Source organism: Tenrec ecaudatus, chromosome 13 (genome assembly GCF_050624435.1).
Source record: "Tenrec ecaudatus isolate mTenEca1 chromosome 13, mTenEca1.hap1, whole genome shotgun sequence".
Taxonomy (NCBI): Eukaryota; Metazoa; Chordata; class Mammalia; order Afrosoricida; family Tenrecidae; genus Tenrec; species Tenrec ecaudatus.
The window spans coordinates 107,241,106-107,262,512 of NC_134542.1; the positions used below are offsets into that span (position 1 = coordinate 107,241,106).

The 21,407-nt window shown below is 49.8% G+C and overlaps 1 protein-coding gene across 2 annotated transcripts in view; it reads left to right on the top strand.

Moving 5' to 3' along the window:
- The window catches only part of GNAL (G protein subunit alpha L), a 193,492-nt gene that overhangs the window by 162,358 nt on the left and 9,727 nt on the right, over window positions 1–21,407 (top strand). For both annotated transcript variants that reach the window (XM_075529432.1, XM_075529433.1), the window contains exons 6-11: window positions 7,081–7,135; window positions 9,119–9,192; window positions 11,504–11,562; window positions 11,893–12,013; window positions 16,790–16,920; window positions 19,585–19,652. In XM_075529432.1, coding sequence (XP_075385547.1) covers window positions 7,081–7,135; window positions 9,119–9,192; window positions 11,504–11,562; window positions 11,893–12,013; window positions 16,790–16,920; window positions 19,585–19,652 — 508 coding nt within the window. The remainder of the gene's footprint in view (window positions 1–7,080; window positions 7,136–9,118; window positions 9,193–11,503; window positions 11,563–11,892; window positions 12,014–16,789; window positions 16,921–19,584; window positions 19,653–21,407) is intronic.

A 21,407-nucleotide genomic window follows, 5' to 3' on the forward strand; every position in this document is an offset into this window, starting at 1 on the left:
TTTGCTTGCCTGAACCTCAAACTCTAAATTGGAGGAACCTGGTGTTCTGAGAGTCATCCTGGTGGCGTAGTGGTTACAGCTGGGCTGCTGCCCACAGGTCAGCACATTGAAACCGCCAGCCGCTCCATGGAAGGAAGATGGGGCTTTCTGGCCGACCGGTAGAGTTAGGGCTTCAGGAACTCACAGAGGCACTTCTCCCCTGCCATAGCTGGTCAATTCTGACTCAATTCTGTATGAGTCAGGATTAACCCGATGACAGGGAGTTTGGATTCCAAAGATAACTCCGCTGCAATCACCAGGACGCCCACTTGGTGGCACTGTAGCCAAAAATCCAAAGCTCAAAGCCTTGGGTAAATTGGCAAAGTAAGTTACTATACCTTCTCTTTTTAGCCAAATGAAGTAGAATTAGAAAATGTCTGCCCGGTTTACCAAATTGGGTTTTTTTTTTGTTTTTTTACAGATAGATTGCAAATTAAAAAAAAAAAAAGATTGCAAATTCCATGCAGATCAGTATCAGTGGGCATCTGTCTTGGTCACCATTATGTCCCTCGGGCTGGTGTGATGCCCAGTACAAAGTCCATGCATGGTACGGTCTCTGTGGCGTGAGTGCTTGCCTAGAGCAATTTAATAGCAACACGCACAGGAGTTGGATGGTGGGGTGACAGAGCCCTGGGTACTCCCAGAAGCACATCCTCTTTCTCCTTAGGATTTATCCCAGTCTTTCTCCTTGCTCTTCAGGGTTTATACATCATCTCTCCCTCCTTGTTAAAAGGAACTCTGGTAGTGTGGTGGTTGTGCGTTAGGTAGCGATCTGCAAGGTCTGCAGTTCGAAACCACCAGCCACTCCCGAGGGAGACCGACTGGGTGTTCTACTCCCATAAACACTTACAGTCTCAGAAGCTCACAGGGGCAGGTCTACTCTGCCCTATAGGGTTGAGATGAGCTTGTTCAGAATATAAAGGGGCAGCTCTACTCTGCCCCTATAGGGTTGAGATAAGCTTGTTCAGAATATAAATACACTAAAAGTTTACTCCAGGATCGCTGGCTGTGCGGGCTGGCTGTGCGGGCTGGCTGTGCGGGCTGGCTGTGCGGGCTGGCTGTGCGGGCTGGCTGTGCGGGCTGGCTGTGCGGGCTGGCTGTGCGGGCTGGCTGTGCGGGCTGGCTGTGCGGGCTGGCTGTGCGGGCTGGCTGTGCGGGCTGGCTGTGGAGGTAAACGTGAGCTGTGCCCTTGAATGGAATTCAGGTAGGACATGCCCAGGAAGGGAAGTGGATACAGAGGTCAAGCCACAACCAAGCTGTGCATTTGAGATTAGTGCACGTTACCCACATGACACAGGTTGCACGGCAGTAGAAGTAGAGGAGCCCTGGTGGCGTAGTGGTTATAACTTGGGCTGCACGCTCAAAACCACCAGCCGATCTGTAGGAGAAAGCACCCCTTCCACTCTCGTAAGAGTGACCGTCTCGGGAGCTCACAGGTGCAGTTCTTCCCTGTCCTGTAGGGCCGCTCCGAGTCAGCATGCACTCCATGGCAGTGGGTTGGGGGGGAGGGGGGTTCATATATTACAGCGAAAGGCAGCACAGATGGAATCATTCGATCATGAAGCAATCAATGAAGGGATGGCTGAGGCCACGGCAGATTTAGCTGCTTAGAGAAGGCGGGGTTTAAGCTGGCTTTAAAAGAGGGAGGGAGGAGTTCTTTAACAGGTAAGTGAGGCCACCTGTGAAGGCTCTGGAAGCCCGGTTCAGAAAGTGGACTTTACCCCTAGAAAGGAGCATGAATCATCAGAAGCTGTTGCCCGGGAAACAGATTGGAATCCAGATCAGGGGCTGTGAAGGCAGGGGAAGGGTATGTGTGTGCATCACTAATGCTTTGGGGCCCGCGGCGGCTTTGTTGAGTCTCTGTCTGAACAAGACTGCTGCTGACCAGCAGGCACCTTTTCAGTACTGAGGGACTAAACTCTGGCTCCACTGTATCATTTCATAAGTCATCGTTTTCTCCATAGATACCTTCACACCATGTAGGTATATATTACTCTCTAAATGTTAATTACATCCCGAGATCTTTTCTTCTTCCTTGTTTTGGTCCAGTTCCAACTTGCCACATTTTCCACAAAAGCTCATTTAAAATATATGAAATTCTACTGCCATCGAGTTGATGCTGACTCATAGCGACCCTGTAGGACCAGAGCGAACTGCTGCTGGGAGTTTCTAAGACTTAACTTTTTGCAGGAACAGAAAGCCCCAACGTTCTCCTGCTAATTAAATTAATTAAACTTGGGGGGGGTGCCTCTCCGATTAATTTGTTTAATTATAAAGGCATTAATTGGTTTTCATTGCTGTATGAATAGCCTCATCTCCTTTGGAGGGTCATCATCATGCACGGTCATCAGAATACTGGCATTCGGATTATGTTAATAAGGCATCCAGTTTTAACAAGAAATTTACAGTGAAGTGTGTGTGTGTCTGCCCATGCACGTGCCAACGTCAAAAACAGGGAAGCTAAGTTATGAGATAAAAACTATTTTGCCAACGTGAATATCTTAAACGACAGCAGGACACTTTTTTTTTCCTAAGTAAGTTTCTTTTTTTAACTCCCTTTTGAAATTCTTTCCATGGAGGTGAAGAGTTACTCCTGGTAACCTGGGATTGTTGTGCAGCTCTGTATTGGTTATCCGAGTGAATAGTCTGCGAAGAGGAGCCCTAAACCTGCTCGATTGCCCTGCTGATCATGCACCGGTATATTTCAGGTGTTCCTTGAAAACGCAGTCATACGCAGAGTTCCTTGTGTGCTCTGGAAGACCCTTCTAGATCATCTCTATGTGGAATGTTGTTAGTTGCCAGCTTGGCCTCAGACTCATAGGGATTCCATGCACATAGGACCCGAAGACATTCATTTTCAGAAGTAGGTCACCTGGCCTTTCTTCCTAGTATGTCTCACATATATGGAAGTTCCCCTGAAACCTCTTCACAGTGGTGAACCACTCAGCTGCTAACCCAGAGGTTAGTGGTTCAAAGCCACCAGCCACTCCACAGGGGAAAGATGAGGCAGTCTGCTTCCATAAAGATTACAGCCTTGGAAAATCTTTGCGCTCCATCCTACAGGGCCACCACAAGGCAGAATTGACTCGAAGGCAACAGGTCATGATTTTAGGAGCCCCAATTTGAAGAAATGCTTACGCAACACGCATAAAGACAAGAGGCCGACACAAGTGTAGCCCCTCGGCTTAACCCCCTCCCCAGTGTCCTTAACCCCCTCCCCGGTGTCCAAAGACTGGGAGCACATTCACCCACAGGGGCAAATCTTTCGCTTCATGTCCATTGCCAAAACTGGAAAGCCGTGGGCTCATGTCTGCACCGCTCAAGATCAGTAACCACAGAGAAGATGCTCCTCAGGTGCTCAGTGATTCAGGTCTTACGCAGACATGAGAGCTCAGCGCTGGGAGGCACTTGGACTACCTGGCGATTGGAGATGGAAAGAGTACTGAGCGCCTGGCTCCTCCACCCTCGTCATCAGCATCTCAGAACCACTGGTTCCCCATAGGATCACAGGAAAGCACTACCATCGCTTCCACAGGAAGGCAGCTGTTGTCGAGAACTTTAGAGGTATTTCTGCCTCACTGTATTAATCTTTCTACTCACAGTGTTTATTATCACCTGAATAAATTCACCCGCCCACCTCCACCCTGTTTGCATCCTGTCTTTAAATGTTTGCTTCCCAACTTCTAACAATAGGCGAAGACTTCACGTCCTGTTTATTTTCAGTGCCTTCTAGCCCTTTTCATCGGACACCACCCGCTCTGTGTGCCGGGCTCAGTGCCTACAGCTATTTCTGAATTCAGTTGGCACCACCCACCATGGTGCCGTGGGCATCTTGGACCTCTGTTTTCCTCCCAGTCGCAGGCTCAGGAAGGCCCTTTATGCCGGAAGGTTGAGAATGTGTGCACCTACTCCCAGGCATCCTCACCCACCACTGTCAAGGGCATCAACGGCTGCATCCCAACTGCAGTCTAGGAACCCTGTGGCGTCTCGGTGATACACTGGGCTGCGATCCACATGGTCAGCAGGTCAGAACCACCAAAGACTGGGCTTTCTATGCCCATAAATAGTTACAGCAGCAGTTCTCAACCTGTGCGTCACTACCCCTGTGGGAGGGGGGGTGTCGAATGACCATTTCACAGGGGTCACCTAAGACCATCAGAAAATATCAATATATAATTACATATTGTTTTGTGATTAATCACTATGCTTTAATTATGTTTATGTTCAATTTGTAACAATGAAAAGACATCCTGCATGTCAGATATTTACATGATGATTCATAACCGTAGCAAAATGACAGTTATGAAGTAGCCACGAAAATAACTTTATGGTTGGGGTCACCACAACATGAGGAACTGTATGAAAGGGTTGCGGCATGAGGAAGATGGAGGACCACTGAGTGACAGTCTCAGAAACCCGCAGGGCGTCATGGTGAGTCGCCCTTGACGCCATATCCATAGCAGTGAGCTTGGAACTGCAGCCTGGGTTCCCACTGGGCCTCACACAGGCCCTCTCCCCCGGGCCTGCTTCCTGAGCCCACACTCCCTGGGGCGTCACTGCATCCAGCTCTGTCTTTGCTATGCAGCAAACCCAGTCCTGTGCGTCGAAGACTGCAGCTCCTGTCCATCTTTTACGAGTATGTTCACAACAGATGGTGGGTCCAGCTGCTGTTCCCGATCTGGTCATGTCCCACAGGAGCCCCAGCCTCCGAGCAAGGGACCCCAGTCCTCACACCCTCAGATCCTCACTCGCTTCTGCGCACATTTTGGATCCGAGGCACGTTGTATATTGGAATGGGTGGGCCTGGCCATGGGCCCTGGCTTTGTAGTCATAAAGCAGCCCGGATGGAACTAACACAGAGCTGGGCCCCTCATCTTGAGCTGCAACTTTCTAAGCTGAGGGAACTCAGGTGGCCTAGAGAATCTACTGCTCTTCTCTCGTCTCTGGTCCCACACACTGCCAGGGAGTCGTGTCTGATGCAGAGCAACTCTAGGGAGCAGAGAAGACCCGGTGACTGGGGGCACAGGGCTCTCCAGGAGCAAGTGGCCTCGTCTTCTGTTCTCGAAAGGGCTCATGCATTTGAACTGCCGACCAACACTCAGCCCGGGGCTTCGTACCTTGCTCCAGGGCAGCACCCATGGAAACATCCCCACAGTGAAAGCATCACTGGGCCTGTGTGGGTTGACGTGGAGGCACCTGGATGGGGCTGTGGCCTCTTCCCCTGTGCTCCACAGACGCCGGGCAGTTCCTTACTTCTCACACCTCACGGCAGAACCCAGCCTCCCAGCACCTGAGCCAGCCGTGCACCGCCTTGCTTACCGCACATCTGCTTCGCAGTGCAGCTGCCCACCTGCCTCGATGCTCAGCCCCATGTGGGTACTTCACAGCTGGGGGAGAGTGAACCCCACACAGCCCCTGTCTTCCTCATGTCATCTCCCTCTTCCTCAGAGAGCGCCCTCCCCCACCTCACCCCCCACACATGCTTCTTTTCCATTGAGTGGTCCCTGGCCACCAGTTAACAACTCCCCATCTCCTCCAGGGATATGGAAGTCTCTGGAGCCTCCCCTGTGGGCCAGACATCTCGCCACTTGCTCTCGTACCTCTTTCTGTTCCTGGAGGGGGATGGGAGCATTCATTCTTTCATTCGTTCTCGGAAGGTTTGCCAGAGCCAGAGCTCTCAGTCTGTCTCACGTTGCAGTGACGAGTCAAGGCCATAAACAGACAGACACTGACGGCACAGAGAAATGAAATGAGTGCGGCATAGCGGTGGGCAGCAGGATGCTCTAGATCGGTAGACAAGGAAGACCCCTCCGCGGAGGTTACCTCCAAGAGTGGGGCATGTGTAAGACGTGAAAAAATAATCATTTATAAATGATCAAGGGTTCATGAGGGAGGGAGGGCGGGGGAGGAGGGGAAAATGAGGAGCTGTTACCAAGGGCTCAAGCAGAAAATATTTTTTAAATGATGACAAGAAATGAACAAATGTGCTTGACACAATGGATGGATGGATGGATGGATGGATGGATGGATGGATGGATGGATGGATGGATGGGTGGAAGGATAGGTGGGTGGATGGATGGATCGATGGATGGATGGAAGGATGGACGGATAGGTGAATGTATGGATTGTGATACATACAAGCTGTACGAGCTCCTAATAAAATGATTTTTTTTAAGTAAGAAAGAGCCAGCCCTCAAGTAGGCATGGCCGTGTTTGGTGCATAGGGCAGAGATAGGAAGAACTTGCAATGCTGAAGCAAAGCAGGGATGCTGGGATCATCAAACACACCAAGATAAGCTGTGACTTCCTTTGCTTCAGTGGATCTCTCCCTCCTGTGCTTTACCCTGAGCTCCTCCAGAACAGCTGACCTCGCACACTGCCGGGATTGCTCTCACACAGCACACAGATGACGTTTACCAACACTCAGAGGCACGCACGCACGCACACCCACCCACAAAACGTTTGGATCTTATTAGGAATGTATCGTGCTAAAGGAGTATTCTCGCCCTCCCTTTTTTTACTTCCATTACAATGTTTCCATCTTCTCTCATAATCTTAGAAGGGGGGCCTCAGGCCTCTCCCCACTATCTGTGCAGCCTTCCTACCAGCCGTGGGCTGGGGGAGGAAGGAAGAAGTCCCGGCAGAGGTCAAACAGACCAGGGAGTGCAGTCTGTGGATGAAAGTCCTTGGAAGCAAGCATGTCATCCAGGCAGGGTCATATCCTAGAGCAGCGGTCTCAACCTGTGGGTCACGACCCCTTTGGGGGTTGAACGACCCTTTCAGAGGGGCCGCCCCATACATAACAGTAGCAAAATTACAATGATGAAATAACAGTGAAAATAATTTTATGATTGGGGTCACCACCACATGAGAAACTGTTTTAAAGCATCGCGGCATTAGGAAGGTTGAGAGCCACTTTCCTAGAGAGACAGTGGGAAGGGACTTGGCTGCTCTGCCTGAGCCCATTCAGTAGGATGTATGCGAACCACACCCACTCGGACCCCAGGACCATGTCTCACCATGTGCTGGTTTTCTTTTCAGCTTCTTGGAAAGAATCGACAGCGTCAGTTTGGTTGACTACACACCCACAGACCAGGTAGGTGGGACCTAGAGCCTCTCACCTCCCGTTGACAGGCTTCCACGTCAGTCATTTCAAATATTGTTCAGAAGTTTGTGGGGGTTTTTGTTTTTTAAGATTTAATGAAACTTTTCCTCAAATCTTAAAATGGTTTCTGGCAAATTCTTTATACTGTCCCTGTGTGAAGGTGGTATGTTTGCACAATCCTGTGGCCTTGCTTTCTTATATGTGAACACGTCTTAAATGTGTGAAGCTGCCAGTATCAAGATGTTCTGTCTGTAGCGCGTTATTTGTAGGTGCTGGCAGAACATCTGGCTCCTGGCGACCCCGTGCCCAAGGAAATGTCACCTGCCCCCGTGCCATCTCCATGATGACCCACAGGTCTCACCAGTGTGCTCCACTCGCTCCCAGGCTTTGCTTTCTAGCCCGTCTTAGACTGATGCTCTGCCTAAACCTGTTGGTCACTCCAGCAACACACAGTGAGAGAGGAGAACAGTGGCTGGCTGCAGGTGGAGCCAACTGGCCAGGAATCAAGCCCAGGCCTCTGCACAGCACCTGGCAAGTCTGAGCCACTTCCCACTGCTGCCCTCTTGCGGCAGACTAAAAACATGCAATTCTCGCTGCTCCGACAGCTGTGCGTAGAAAAGCCAAACCTTCACCCCTGCTTGGGGAATGTGTCTAACTTCTGCTGGCCCCTTTAAGAGCCAGGCCCTATGAACAGGATGATTTCCAAGAATGAGCGATTCCACTACGCATGTGTCAAAGCAGAGAGGTACACTGTGCCCTGGCCTATGGGAATCATGGAACCTGTGAACATCTGCAGAGACTTGCTCATTTGGGGGACCCCAGACCTCTCTAGGAGGATCCCTGGTGGTGTAGTGGTTATGGGCTGTGATCCACATGGTCAGCAGTTTGAAAACCACAACAGTTCCAAGGGAGAAAGACTGGGCTTTCTACTCCTGTAAACTGTACAGTCTCAGAAACCCACAGGGGGTCGCTGTAAGTCAGCTTGGACTGGTGGCGGTGAGTTTGGTTTGTAGACCTTCCCGAGCTAATCAGGCAGGTGTCTATTCAAACCAGCTCGTCCATCACTTCTCTAGCATTTATTTCCCTGCAGGGAGGACACTGGACTGGGGCTCCTCCGGAAGACATTCTCACACTATGTCTGACTGCACGAGCGTGGAGCCTTCCCAGTTTAGAGTCAGGCCTTCCAGGCTACCCTAATCATGTCCGCTCCCCTCCCTGTGGCAAGCACCACTGTAATGATCAGAAACAGCTCCAGTAACTTGGCAAACTTGTCGGCTTTGTGAGCATGTGTGATGCTCTCATCCGGCCTCGTCCACCACCAGCCTGTCCTTTCTGACTTACGGCAACCCACTAGGGCCGAGAAGAACTGCCCTGTGGGCTTCTGAGACTAACTCTTTCCGGAACTAGAGAGCCCCATCTTTCTCAGGCTAGTAGTCTCAAACTGCTGACCTCATAGGTTAGCAGCCCGGCGTGTAACGACTGCACTGTCAGACTTTGTAGTGATGCGTTTTTCTAGCCCAGCATCCTGCATGTTGGAAAGAATAGAGTGTCAGCCAGCCTTCACTCCAACGACCCTTCCTCAGATTTTTTTGGTTTCTCACCAGATGGTTCTGAATCCATTTGGAACAGGAGGCTCTAGCTATTGTAGCTACAGTACATTTCGGGCTATGATGTGGGTGTGAGGCACCTAACAGGCAGGTGCATCAAAAGTATTATTGTTACTGTTAGGGTTGGGGGAGATTATTATTTCAAAATAACAGTCTGTTGTTTTCATTATAGCCAAACCCGCCACCCTTAGGTGCATTCCAATGCGTGGCCACTCTGTAGGACAGAGAAGGAAGGCTCTGCCGGGTGTCCAAGACTGTGCCTCCACTTTCTTGCATGGAGCTCCTGACGGGTTCAAACCACCCAACTTTCGATTTGCTTCTAAAGCATAAAAACGTAACCTGGACTCTTCTCATTTCTTGCTTTCAGGACCTTCTCCGCTGCAGAGTTCTGACATCAGGGATTTTTGAGACCCGGTTCCAAGTGGACAAAGTGAACTTTCAGTGAGTGTGTGGTTAAAGGGTATAGCCCTGTGTGGAGGAGGGCGGGGGGTAGGGTTCTCCCCTCTGATGTAAAAGTCCGCTCCACAGAGCTCCCATGCCCACGGAGCTACTGGGAGTTGGCATGTAAACCCACGATCTGTGGCACTAACAGTGTGATAAATGCTGCTTGCGCTCAGTTCGAATTCTAGGCAGGGTAGAGGTGTGGATTTCTGCCACTTGATTGAAAGTAGAAATGAGAATACATCTCAGATATAGAGTTTGCTCGCCCTTCAGTCAACCAGGGGCCCTGTCAAATGTGCTGTTCTGATGCTGGGTCTTTGGGATTCATGGCCCAGTTGCAGAAGGATAAGTAACCACCTCCTTTTGCCCTCAGTGGGGTTTGAGGCTGACCCAGCATGAACTCCAGGAAATACGCTTCCCTTCCTCACTCTCTTCCTAGTCATGAGGAGCTTGATACTCCCTCCACAACGACTTCTTCACATACCACTTGCCACCTCCTCACCCCTACAGCCACCCCTCCAGCCCCCAGCATCCCCGTATCCCTTCCCCCCACACCCCATTGTGGTCCCCCACTTCCTAACTTGGTGCTCCACCTGACTGTCTGCCTACACGAACCTTCCCAAAACATAGCTCAGCCGTTGCCCCTGCACCCCAAGCCCCAGACTTCCATCACAGGTGTACCCCGGGGCTTGTCCTCAGCCCGTTCGTCTCCAGGCCTGCCTCCACCTCACCAGGCTGGGCGCTGCATGGGGGTCTTCCCAGCTCAGCGGAGCCCATGCTCATCCTGTTGTCCCAGCGCAGGGCTGCAATCCAACTGCACACATCCACCAAGGTGTCCGTCAAATCTCGGCAAAGAGTAGTTTCTGTCGCACCAGCTAGATCCCTCAGCACTCTGTGTCCTGCTGCTCCCTGCCTGTCCAAGTTCCTCCGGCCCGTTCAGCTCGGCCGCGGGCAGCAGGAGTCGGCCAGGCCTGCGTGTTCAGAGACATCCCCATTCCCAGCCCTCACCTCACAGCCCAGGCCAGTCACCGTGACTTGGTTTGCGGAGAAGACACCACCAAGGCGCTGCAGGAAAGTGGGCCAGTCAAGTCGCGGCATTGGTGTGGGTTGTGGCGTTTGCCCGGCGATGAACTCTACCCACATGACGGACAAGTCCCCGGCAGAGCAGACCTATTATGAGACTGTACTCTGCGGTGGTGCTTTTGTTAAGGAGCCCTGGTGGCAGAGGGTTTTGCCCATTAGACTGCCCAACCCAAGCTCACCAGTCCAGAAACACCAGCTGCTCCTCGGGAGAAAGCCAGGGCTCGCTGCTCCCGGGAAGTTCTGAATTCTCGGAAACTCAAGGGCCACTGCTACTCTGTTGAGTCTGCTCCCCGTGCATGAGTCACACTGTACTTGACAGCAATGAGTCAAGACCAAGTGCTCCCTCATCACCTCCTCGGTTTTCCCCAGGCCCCTCCTGTGTGGGCCACATGCGCAGAATTAAACAGACAGATGAAAATCATGTAGGGCCACCACCGTATGCCCTGACTGATTAAACACAAGCTCTTTGGTCCTAAAACAGGTGCAGTAAGTTTAGAAGAAGAATACTTAGTGCCGGAGCCACGAGAAAGCTAGAAAGGCCAGGCGGCATTTGGGTGGGTGCAGAAGAGAGGACTCCCAGCCGGGGGTACCCTGAGCCCACATCTTGAGAAGAGAGGCCAGGAGCCAGGCTGTGGGTCCTGTGTAAATCTCTGGGCGTACCCACCTAGATCATGGGGTGGAAGGTTATTTCACCACAGGTGTGTCCCTGAGCAGAGTTATGTGGAAACTCCCAGAGGTACAGGGAGTGACAGGCCATCTAGCAGCCTTTCTGTCAGTTCATTGAGAGACAAGCATGGGGTCATCTCCTTGGACTGGGTCACACATTAAGAGGGCTCTGTCCCAAGCAGGGACTTAGCCTGTGCTCAGAGAAGCAAAGCGTCATTTAAACTAGTGATGGCTGCATTGATTTAGCACCCACTGTTCAACCCAACAGCTGCATTGATTAAGCACCCACTGTTCGACCCAGGCCACCCCGGCATTGCGTTGTCGGCGTTGTGTCTGATTGCTGTGCCCACCCTGCACGCTGGCGGATGAAGGAGCTCAGACTGGGAGCAGCTGAGTACTGGGAGCCCAGGCCCCAGGGCAGGCTGGAGATTGTGCCTGCAGCCAGCGCCGAGGCCCACGTATCACCTGGACGGAGCCTTTAGACAGAAAAGCAGAACAGTGAAAGGTTGTGCTTTGTCCCCTGGCTTCCCCAAAATTAAAGTCTCGCCCATTGCTCCCCCAGCATGTTCGATGTTGGCGGCCAGAGGGACGAGAGAAGAAAGTGGATCCAGTGCTTCAACGGTAAGCCACATGCTCTCGGGAAGGCGGCCGGAGGCCTCCCGCTGAGCCCACCACTACACGCGTGCGTTCTGGAACTCGTCTTAGAGTTGGGGTGCGCCTGCCTTCAATGTGCATGTCATAAGCAGCGTAGTTAGGCACCTCAGACTCACGTTTAGTCTTTGGTGTCGTCTGTGTGGCCTCAGCTTGCAGTCCTGGGACAGCCCAATGAGAGATGCCACGCTGACTTGTCATTCGGAAGAAAGTAGCCGTTACTGTGCATGCACTTCCTTCTACCGTCCCCCTTTCTGATCTGTCTCACGAAGGCACTTTCTTTTCTCTCGGTCCCCTTAGACGTCACGGCCATCATCTATGTCGCAGCCTGCAGCAGCTACAACATGGTCATTCGGGAAGATAACAACACCAATAGGCTGAGAGAGTCCCTGGACCTTTTTGAAAGCATCTGGAACAACAGGTTAGAAGCACAGCAAAGCCAGGCCCGCCGGGGCTTTTCCAGTGCTCAAAATTCAAAGTGCCACTCTGCCAGGGTGCCTCGTCAGACACAGTGTGTCCTTCCTGGTGAAAACCAAGCTCAGAAAGATGTCTCTCCCTCCATCGCATGCATAAGCGTACTTAGAACGGGTGTGTTCTGGGTGAAGCTCCAGCAGTGCTTTGTCAAGGGCATTTACATCTCTGTCTCAAAGGCTGAGGAAGTTGAAGCCCTGGTAGATGAAGCACGGGGCCATGGATTGCAAGGTTGGTAGTTCAGACTGAGAAGCCACTCTGCAAGAGAAAGATGGGGTTCTCTGTTCCTGTCACTATTCCAAGCCTCAAAAGTCCACAGGACTAATTGTACTCTGTCCTATAGGATGAGGAGCCCCAGTGGTGTAGTGGTTACAGGTTGAACTGCAATCCTCAAGGTTGGCAGTTCAAAACCACTCTCAGCTCCTCAGAGAAAGCGTGAGCTTTCTACTCCCATAAAGATTCACATTCTCAGAAACCCACAGGGGCAGTTCTTCCCAGTCCTTTAGGGTCACTCTGAGTCAGTACTGACTCAGTGGCTGTAATGTGTTTGTTTGTTTGCTTTGGTGGGGGGTGGGAGGGTGGGTGGGAGGTGGTTCCACAGGAGATGAGTAGACTGAACTGCATGGCAGTGGCTAACACAAGACATGGCTGATATCCCTCACATGATTGTCTCGTGACCATGGCTGAAACTACCTGCATTGCAAAGGAGCAATGGTGGTGGTTATTTCATAAAGGAATGTCAATCAACACACACACCCTGCACCCATGCTGAGAGTTTAAGGTCATCATTTCCTTCCTGAAACATTTAGAAGGAAGTGTGTGTCACCAGGGAGGACAGGTGCCGAACGTCAGTAAGAGCACTTCTCTGCCAACGTTCACCAACCCCTCCTCTCCATCTTACAGGATTAAAGCAGTGACTGGGAAAGAAAAGGGACAAGGTGGAATTAAGAAAGGCTGGTTATACAAGAACTATGGAGACATATTTTCATATCTCTCTCTCTCTCTCTCTCTCTCTCTCTCTCTCTCTCTCTCTCTCTATATATATATATATATATATATATATATATATATATATATATATATATATATATATATATATATATATATGAAAACTCAAACCCACCACCAGTGAGTCAATTCCGACCCCATAGAACAGAGTGGAACTGCCTCATAGATAGGGCACGGCTTTAAGTATTTGTGCGAGCAGATTGTGTATATGTGTACAAGTATCACATCTGAAACGACGTTGGTACAGTTCAATGAAAAATCAGGTTAAAAGAAACATCAGGTTAAAATAACTTAATTTTATCAATATGTGTGAGGATAGAAAATAAAACAAACCTAGGGGTGGAAACATAAAAATTCTAATAGTAGTGCTCTCTGGGTAAATTACATTAGGGTTGTATGTGTGTATGTGTGTATTTATTTAATTTAAGGTTAGTTTGTACAAAGATATATGTCATAAATTAAACAATGATGGTATTCCATTTTGGGGGAAAGGAGTTGTGTTTTAATTTATGTTAAAACTCCTGGTTCCTATCAATCAGCTATTTGCAATGAAGAAGTTATTGGTCTTGAACAATTCTATCATGGCCCTCCATCACCAGAGCCATATGTTCCAAGCCATGTTTTGGATTTTGGCTGAAAGTGGAGAATGCCAGAAAGATGTTTTCTTGTGTGTTATCGACTTGGCAAAAGCATTTGACTGTGTGGATCAGAACAGACTGTGGATAGCCTCGAGAAGATCGGGAACTCCAGACAGTGTCATGGTGCTCATGCAGAAACTGTACGTTGATCTAGAGGCAGTTTTGCGAACAGAACAAGGGAATACGGAATGGTGTGACATCAGGAAAGATGGGCATCAGGGTTGTAGCTTCTCATCTTGCTTATTCACTCTGTATGCTGAGCGCAGTGATATGAAGAAAAGTGGGGCATTAGGCTTAGGGCAGTGGTTCTCAACCTTCCCAATGCTGCGACCCTTTAACGCAGATCCTCATATTGTGGTGACCCCCCAACCACAAAATAATTTTCGTTGCTACTTTATAACTGTAATTTTGCTACTGTTATGAATCGGGCGACCCCTCTGAAAGGGTCGTTCAACCCCCAAAGGGTTTGCAACCCACAGGTTGAGAACCACTGGATTAGGGGAAGGCTTATTAGCAATCTGCAATGTACAGGTGACACAATCCTGTTTGCCAAAAGCAAGGAGGAATTAAAGACCTTACTGATGAAGAGCAAGGTTTTTAGATTTCAGTGTGAATTACAACTTGGGGTAAAGAAAGCAAAAAATCCTCGCAACTGGAGCACTATGTAACATCATCCTAAACTGGGAAATGATTGAAGTCGTTAAGGATTATGCCTTGCTTGGGTCTACAATCAATGCTCATGGAAGCAGCAGTCAGGAAATCAAGCAACACATTTCACTGGGTAAATCTGCTGAACATGAACTCTTTCTAGTGATGTAAAGCAAGGATGTTACTTTGAGTATTAATGTGTGGTTGGCCCAAGCCATAGTATTTTCAGTTGCTGAATATGCATGTGAAAGTTAGACATGGGTTATAAAAAACACCGAAGAAGAATCAATGCATTTGAATTGTGGTGGGGGCGAAGAATATTGAAAGTACCATGAACTACCAACTGAACAAACAAATCTGTCTCGAACAAGTACAGCCAGAATGCTTGTTGGAGACAAAGGTGGTGAGACTTTATCTCATGTGCTTTGGACCCGTATCTGGAGAAGGAGATCTTGTCTTGTGAAGTAGAGAGGCAATAAAAAGAGGCAGGCCCTGACTGCCACAATGGGCTCCAACGTAAGAACCATTGTAATGAGTAATGGTGTTTCAGTCATTGGGTGTTTCAGTCATTTGTAAGTAGGGTCGCTCTGAGGCCCAGCTCACTCCAGGAAACCTAGCAATAGCATCAGGCAGCTTATTTTCATAGCAATAAACTGACTATCAAAGGCTTTGAAAATTTGCACAGTTGATCAAGTTGTGAGCCCACCCTATTTAACTCCTGTGTAACAAGGACAGAGAGAAAGGCCAGAGACTTGTCCACGTGTCACCTTCACTGTGAAGTTTGCTTGTCCTGGAGAGCACAGTGACTGGATCTGATGCACATCATCTCCAGATTTGATGACTCTTAGACTGGAGCAAAAAGGAAGAGACAGAGGAGACAGGGAGGAAGACCCAACCCAGCCACAGTGAAGTTCTGTGTGGTTTGGTGAAGAATAAGTTACTTTGTTAATTCTTTCATTTCCTTTAGATTAAATTTGCTGAGCCATACATATCACACCACAAAAATCCCAGTATACTTACTGCGGAAGTCAATCGTCGCTTTGGTGTACCAACAAGTTTGGGATGGGATAGATTGAATTAGACCATGCTGAGCTGCTCTTAGGGATGAGACTCTGTGCTCCTACAAAGATCTAAAGCACTGTTCCCCAAAGTGGGCAGTATTGGGGCAGAGGGGTATGCTGGGACGATCCATTTTATCCTGGATTATGGATTACAGTATCAATGTGTTTCACTTGCGAGAGCACCACTGAGTAATTTGCTTTTCTGTAAAGGGGGCTGGGTAGGCCAAATAAGTTTGGGAACCCATGACCTACACCTCAGAAACCAAAGAGGGGGTTCTTCTCTGAGCTATAGGATCGCTATGAGCTCAAACCCACTCAGCGGCGGTGGGTTTGATTTGGTAACTGCAGAATTGATTCAGCTACATTTCATTATAAGAATGCTTTGCAGACTAGAGACTCAAAGCCCATCTGTAGGCGACTGGACACCCCCTTGCAGAAGGGTCACAGGGAGGAGATGAGCCGGTCAGGGTGCAGTACAGCAACGATGAAACTTACAACTTTCCTCTAATTCTTAAATGCGTCCTCCCCCCACTATCATGATCCCAATTCTACCTTACAATCTGGCTAGACCATAGGATGTACATAGGTACAGATAGCAACTGGAAACACAGGGAATCCAGGACGGATGATCCCTTCAGGACCAGTGGTGAGAATGGTGATACTAGGAGGGTGAAGAGGGTGGGGTGGAAAGGGGGAACCGATTACAAGGACCTACATATAACCCCCTAGGTGATGGACAACAGAAAAGTGGGTAAAGGGAGCCATTGGACAGTGTAAGATATGACAAAAATAATAATTTATTAATTATGAAGGGTTCATGAGGGAGGGGAAGGGAGGGAGGGAAACGAGGAACTGATATTAAGGGCTCAAGTAGAAAGCAAATGTTTTGAGAATGATGATGGCAACAAATGTACAAATGTGCTTGCCACAATGGATGGATGGATGGATTGTGATATGAGTTGTACGAGCCCACAATAAAATTATTTTTTTAAATGCTTTGCTTACAGGTGGAATGGAGAACCGCGATATTGGTCAAAGAGTTCTACCTACATCTGTACATTTTTAGGAGGATGACAGTGTGCTCCTGTTAATTGAATCGTCCTTTCTGTATTAGGGGAACTTTCCACATTGCAAACAAAACTCCCCGCTGCCAGGGCATTGATTCTGATTCATAGCAACCTGTGTAGAGTTCCTGAGACTGTTAAGATTGACCGCGGCAGAAAACCTCATCTTCCTCCTGCACAACAACGAAGGGGTTCGAACCACCAACCCTGCGCTTCGCAGCCCAATGCCTAAGCCACAGCGTCACTGGGGCTCCCGTCCACAGCATAGTGCATGTGACGTGAAATGTGCTTCCCTTCTCCTTTCCAGGTGGCTCCGGACCATCTCTATCATCTTGTTCTTGAACAAGCAGGACATGCTGGCCGAAAAAGTCTTGGCAGGGAAATCAAAAATCGAAGATTATTTCCCAGAGTATGCTAATTATGCTGTTCCTGAAGATGGTAAGTTTGCCAGGCAACTTTCTGCTAGATTCAGGAAATAAAGCAGTGTGCTTTAGTAGGCTTGAGACTGTAACTCAATCTTCTCTGTCACTGGCCCACCCTAGAGGACGGGAGCATTGACTAGGCCTGCTTAGGTTTCCAGCCAAGAAAGAGCAGCTTTGGAATCCGAGCATCAGTTCTCTGCCTCTCCCGAACCCACAGCAAAAGGTGTCTTGTGACCGGGGCACCGCATCATGTGCTTTACGTGATTAGACATTCTCACTCTGCCTGATGGGGGTCATTTTTATTATGCTTGTTTGTCCTGAGAAACTGAGGCTGAGGGAGGTACAGTATCTTTTCCAAGGATACCTGAATAGAGAAGGTAAATGCAAACTTGAGCCAGTTCACTGTTCCACTCTGAGGCTTCTATCCACCAGGCAACTCCCTCTTCAGCTGCAGCGTCGGTGGTTCCCAGTGAGGGGGCCCACCATCCACCCAGCCTGCCGGAGGCACGGTTATTACTGCGAAAACCCAGAAAATCCATGATGGAATTGGGCTCCTCTTGCGAGTGACGCCCAGTTTTCAGTGCCCGCTGGATCTTCCAGCTGGAAGTGAAATGTCAAGGAAAACCATCCTCTTAACATTTGAGTTGGGAACTAGATGAAGCACAGTGCATGGGACTTCCCTGGAAACTTCAGTAGAGATTATAGGATTTAAAAATTATTACTATTACTATTCATGCACTGGGGAAAGGTGCTCTAGCGGGTTAGTAGATTACACATCCGGTTGCTAACCCCTGCTTGAGCGGCAGAGGAGCCTGCTCCTATGAAGATAGGGAGCGCTACTCTGCCCTAGAATTCCCTGGGAGTTGGAATTAACTCAGTGGGAGTGAGCAACGAGGAGCAAGAGGGAAACCTGGCGTTCTGACATTTCTGGTTCCTGAGGTACCATTTCCTTTTCATCATAAGGGTAGAGGCTCTGTACATTCACAGGGCAATTCCAGATCATGTGGGATCTTTAAAAAGCCCTGCTGCTCATCTTTTTCCTATAAAAGGAATGTGAAAATGTGCTAGTGTGCTAATTCTTCTCCTAGGCTCCCTCGGAACCCCCTCGTACTCGTAACCTACCAGAGCAGAACCTGCAATGTATCCCAAAGGGAGCTGCAGTGTCAGCCAACACGTTTTCACAGAGTCTCTACTCATCCTGAGTCCCTCAGCATTCATCAGGGTATCTGCAGTGAGCTGGGTTGGCCAGGTGGCGTGTTTCCTGAAAGTAAATTAAGTTCCTGTTAGCTGAGGGAAGTCATCCCTCTCCACTGTTAGATTTTCCCCATTTCCACCTTTGCCACCTACCTAATTCTTTCACCGTCTCAGAATGCTCACCTTCTACCTTTTCCTTGCTCCTGCCGCACAGGCAGCCATGGTTCTTCTGGACACTCGCCCACCTTGGCACCCCCTCACCACATCCCAAAGGGACCCTCTGCCCTTTTAGCTGCTGAAGGGCCACACTGCTGGCCCTGTTGGCAGGCCCAGCGACTGAGCAGCTGCTTAGGGTTGGCCGGCAGACTGGAATGATGCTTGCACTCTGTGGCTGCACCCAGAGCCCAGCTCCTCCTGCTTTGTGCACTGCCTGCCGCCAGGATGCCCAGGTCCTGGCATCAACCACGATGTACTAGCGAGAATGAGAAGAGAGTGCCTGGCTCTAGAGAGTAGTACAAGGACATGCACATCCTGAGGGAGGGGAGCCTTGATGGCTCCATGGGATAAGCACTGAGCTGCTAACTGCAAGGTCAGCTGTTCAAATCCACCCACCACTCCACAGGAGAGAGTTGATTTAAATTCTTTCCGTGTCTACCTCTCCCCCCATGCCCACAGCCTCCCTGCCATGGAGTCAGTGCGGACCCAAAGCCATCCTTCTGTGGGCTTCTGGGACAGTCACTTCACAGGAGTAGAAAGGCCAGTCTTTCTCCTGAGGTTTCCAAGTGCCGTGCCGACCAGCAGTCCAACTCGGGGGCCACGTGTCACGTTTCCCATCAGCCCTCTGCCCCTCACTTCCTGGGCTCACCTGAGCAGTGGTGTCCTTAGAGAAGAGAGCAATGAGAACAGAAAGAGATTTCATGAAGTCACAGAAAGTTCTGAGTGAGCCCATGAACTCGAGGATGAGAAAGGTCTCTAGAAGGGCCGGGCGTCAGAACTGGCTCCACTCCAGCGGTGTTCACTGTGGGCACTCTGTGACAACCTGGAAGGGCATATCTTTCTAAGGAAAAGCTGATGGCATTGGTTGGCGAATGCAGCTCAGATGAGCAGACTCAGAGCGGAGCTGCCTCCAGGGAGCACGAGGAAACGACGCCAGCGAGACTGAGAGGTGAAGAGGGCGCTGGCCCTCGGTGTATATCCTTTCCAACAAGAGATTGCCTTGTTCTTTGGGTGGAAGTCATTCCTCCCAAATCATTGTCATCATATTAGAAACAAGGATTGGGGGTGGGGTGGGGGGTGTGAGAAGGGAAAATTAAACTAACATTTTTGATGTAGGATTTTTTTTTTGCCGCACCATCCCTTACATAAATATTTTAACACTACGGATTACATCCAGCAATCCAACCATTTTAATTCCTTTTCTGTTTTCCGGCAAGGTGTGGCTCTGTTTCGCATTGCGTAAATAAATGCCCGCTTCTCGTTTCTGCAGCAACACCAGACGCAGGAGAGGATCCCAAAGTGACACGAGCCAAGTTCTTCATCCGGGATCTGTTTTTGGTAAGGGCTTCGGTTAGCTTTGGACTTCCAGAACCTAAGCTCTTTGCAATCTCCACGTTTCTCAGCGCTACTGGATCCCATTGGGGCTTCCCCCAAAGTTCTCAGAGACCAGAGAAGGCAGTGTCACCTTCACCCCACCACTTAGCAAACACCTCCAAAGGGGTTAGGTTTCTCACCCCAGGTGCCTCACAACTGCCAGGCGGCAGGTGGGGCCCATCAACAAAATAGACCTGGCCCACCTGTGTTTTCTCAGCAGCCTGCCGGATGAGCCCTGCACCTTCCGGCCACACTCGCTCCAGGCAGAAACTCTTACAAGTCTGCTTCAAAGTGGACAGGCTCAGACTCAAGACAGTTGCTCCGTTCCAGTGAAATAATTTCAGGTTGACATCAAAGACAAAACAACAGTACATAAAACTCCCATAGGCTTTTTATTACTCAAGTTAGGCAGTTATTCAGACATTGCCACCTTTGCTCCCTTTAGGCAGATATATTTCTGTAAACATATGTGCTTGCGTATCTTTTACAAACTCACCTAGAGCATGTGGCTGGCCGTGAGTTGAGATGAAGGCCAGGATACACCCTCAGGAGCATGTCCACCGTCAGACCCAAGCTGCGGTCGGCACTGGCCACCGAACCTCTGTTGGCTGGCTGGCTGGCTGGCCAAACAGGAACTCTGAGTCCAGCCCAGAGGGGCCCTGGCTCCAACAGAGACTCCTGCAGTGTGATGGTCTCCAGACCCAGCCTACCCTCTGGGCTGCTTCTCTCGCCGCCTGTGAGTTAACATGTAGCAGCGATAAGCTAGCAAGTCTCTTGCAGATTTTCCTCTGCGTGAGTTCTGACTGAGGAACGTGTGTTCCCCGGGAAGTGTCCGGTTGTACTGGAAAGGGGGGCTGTGGTTGGGTAAGGCTGGGCGTTTCTCTGTTGGGTAGTGAGACCGGTTTCTGGATGTGAGAGCTCCAAGCACCTTTCCCTACGGCTGCGCCAGCCACACTCTCTCCAGTGAGGGAGTTTGCTCTGCAGTGTATCCCCTTCTGAAGGAGCAGCTGGTCAGAGGAAACACACAATTTAAACACAACCCTGCTGCCCCTGAGGTGGCTCTATTGTTGCAGGGTGAACTGCTTTGTGCGGTTTCCTTCTCTGTGATCTACATGGAACCTGATTGCCAGGCTGTGTCCCACGTGGCTCCAGAGAAATGTGGAAGGGCCACCCTGTAGGTTAGTAGAGGACGGTTTCTCCCCAGGACTTGACTGGGAGACAGGACCGTTTATTTGTTCTAGGATCTGCAGTGTAGCTCCGATTCTTATCTGACATCTAAATGCCTGACATTGACACTGCTGGTTGACTTCTCTGATCTCATTAGAACAGCCTTTCCTAGAATTGTTTTAATGAGCACTGCGAAGTTAACCAGGTGTAAAACTGATGGGCATTCAGATAAGAGGGTAGGATGTGAGCCATACATACTTCCAGAAATGAATGGCCATGCCCTAGAAACCTTTTTCTTCTTGACAACAGTATATAAATGTGGCTTTTGTGGAACCGGAGAATCTGAGAAGTGGCATCCACTGGAATTCTGGGTGATGGGACTTGCTTGGGGTCGTGACGTGTTCTGAGAAGGTGGCTGGATTTAGAGGCAGCCAGGATGTGGCAGAATTGCTTGATCAGTGCTTTGTCTGCGCAGGGACGGGTCTTGGGTAAAACAATAGCTTTGGTAACCCAGATGGGGCTGGCTCGAGTGGAAGGGATAAAGGCCCTAAA